The 2,612-nt window shown below is 27.8% G+C and overlaps 1 protein-coding gene across 1 annotated transcript; it reads left to right on the top strand.

Moving 5' to 3' along the window:
* The first annotated feature begins 6 nt into the window (after positions 1 to 6).
* Positions 7 to 2,307, top strand: LOC111032203. Its single transcript, XM_022312450.1, has 2 exons — positions 7 to 76; positions 415 to 2,307. The coding sequence occupies exon 2, from the start codon at positions 451 to 453 to the stop codon at positions 2,143 to 2,145; it is 1,695 nt and encodes a 564-aa protein (XP_022168142.1). The 5' UTR covers positions 7 to 76; positions 415 to 450; the 3' UTR covers positions 2,146 to 2,307.
* The last annotated feature ends 305 nt before the right edge of the window (positions 2,308 to 2,612 follow it).

A 2,612-nucleotide genomic window follows, 5' to 3' on the forward strand; every position in this document is an offset into this window, starting at 1 on the left:
ACAGTCATCATATTCTGGAAGCCAACAACAAAAAATACCGCAGTACACACAACAAAGGCAAATATCAAAACAAACAGTAAGTTTGATTTATATTATAAATTATAATACAGAGTGATCTTTATCATAAACCGCTTATTCAAATTTCACCACTTGTGAAATGTAAAAAAGTTAAGTTCAAAATTATTTTTACATTAGGTGCATAGGTTTTTAAGTGTTAATTGTTTTTCAAATATTTAATTACTATTTACTGTTCCAAAATATCTTTAAAAGAGTAATAAATAATAATTGTCAATTGATACTTATCTGTCTTTATAATAAATTGATTTAATTTAAGTTAATTCTAGTTAATTCAACTATTGCCTTTAAAATTGTATTGGTCAAGTGTTTTAATTACCTAAAATGATTTGCTTTTAGATCAACAACTTGGTCTTTGATTATGTAGTCCAAGAAATGAGACCATTGGTAACTTGCCAAAAACCAGCATTTAGAAGATTGATAATGGGCCTTACTGGAATAACAGATACAGCGTTACTCCCTGATACAAAAGATTTGAGTAAATTGTTAAAATTAAGTTATACTTCTTATGTTACTATGTTAACTGATTTAATATCAAAAGTATCATTTATTTGTACAACAGCAGACATTTGGTCTAGTAACAATAAAAGTTATTTAGGTATGACTTGCCACTTTCTCGACGAAAATACTTATAGAAGGTACTCGTATGTTCTTGGTTGTAGGCGCATAAAGGGCAGTCATACTTACATGAATATAGCACAGGTTATGAATGAAATCACCAAATCTTTTAAAATTAACAATTCCAAAATATCGCATACTGTGACCGATAATGCTTCAAATTTCGGAAAAGCGTTCAGAACATTTTCCATTCATTCAGAAACCCCAAATAAAAGTCAGTTTAGTGCTCAAAGTTCTAATAACAATTGGTTCAAAAGTAGTGATGATGAATCTAATGTTGAAATAAGTGACTCTGGCAGTGAGGTTGATAATGCAGATGTTGAAATTGTAGAAATATCAACATTATTTTCAAATTCTGAAAATATTGAATGTAATGACGACGATGATGATTTTTGTTTACCTGAACATCTAACCTGCACTGCTCACACTCTTAGTTTAATTGCTACTAGTGATGTAGCTAAAATTTCTGACTCAACTTATCAGAAAATTTCAAAATCTGTGTTTGTTAAATTAAATGCATTTTGGAACATTCTTAGCAGAAGTTCGGTCGCTTCTGACAAAATATATGAGATCTGTAATTTAAAGTTCCCTGTACCTATTATTACACGCTGGAATTCAATGTATTTTGCAGTAAAAAAAGTGGTCGCCAATAAAGAAAAGTTGTTAGTTGCATTTGAAGAGTTAAAATTAAATAAATTAAAACAATCTGAGTGGGCATTTCTAGATGAATATTGTCTGATCATGGAGCCTTTGGCAACATCTCTTGACCTAATGCAAGGGGAAAAAAGTTGTTTTTTAGATTATGTCGCCCCTACTATTATTGCTCTGAGACTTAAATTAATTCAATCAACTCATTTAATCTATTGTAAACCATTGGTTTTTTCAATTATTAAAAGTCTTGAAGAACGATTTAAGTACATTTTTGATTTAACACATACTAAAAGTAAACCATTTATTTTGTCAGCCATAAGTCTTCCAAAATTTAAACTATCTTGGGTGCCAGTCAGATATTTAACTATGTGCAAAAAATTATTTATAACTGAATGTAATTTAGAATACTCAATTGAAAATAGAACTGATGAAAATGGCTCTGATGATAATGAAAACAGTGACCACGAATTTTATCAAATTCTTAGTGGAGATACGGATGGTTCACTTGATCAAAATCATATTTCTTTTCAAAACTCTGTTAATACTCCTAAAAATACAAATCTTGCTAGTGTTCAAGCACTTTCGTTTTTGGATACAAAAAAAAAAGAACTAGACATTTTAAATAATTTGCCAATTGTTAAAAAAGTTTTTTTAAAATATAATACAACCTTACCATCATCTGCCCCTGTTGAGAGGTTGTTTAGCAGTGGTTCACAGATTTTAGTTCCCAGGAGAAACCGGCTTAGCGACAACACATTTGAAATGTTGTTATGCTGCAGGTGTTTTAATAATAATAAATAATTTTAACTAAGTCTTATAACTAAGCATAAATATTGTTATAATATTTATATTATTATTTTATTTTTAATAGTTACTTAAATGATCAAACTGAAACAGAAAGTTACTGTAAATTGTTAAAATTGTAAGTATTAGTATAGTTTTTCAACTATTTAGAATTTTAAACTTAAGTGGCAACCCTGCTAAGATTATAATATTATATACATGCATACTCATTACTTATTGTTATTCTGCATTGTTATTGATGTAATTTAAGAAATATTTGGTGCTTGAATTTACTATTTTTATGTTATTTAAACCTTTTGGCTATTATACATTTATAAATTAAAAGTTATGATTAAAAAATATGACATTATTATCAGTATTTACTACAATAATTAATATGTAATTTTTTTTTTTATAATTTTTTTGTGATTAAGTACTAAAGTATGCCATGTACCTGACTAATGATACACTTAATTATTACTACA

The sequence above is a fragment of the Myzus persicae genome, unplaced genomic scaffold (genome assembly GCF_001856785.1).
Source record: "Myzus persicae strain clone G006 unplaced genomic scaffold, MPER_G0061.0, whole genome shotgun sequence".
Taxonomy (NCBI): domain Eukaryota; kingdom Metazoa; phylum Arthropoda; class Insecta; order Hemiptera; family Aphididae; genus Myzus; species Myzus persicae.

Excerpts from the sequence above, each read along its gene's own strand:
- LOC111032203 (XM_022312450.1), top strand. The coding sequence starts at position 451 with ATGAGACCATTGGTAACTTGCCAAAAACCAGCATTTAGAAGATTGATA.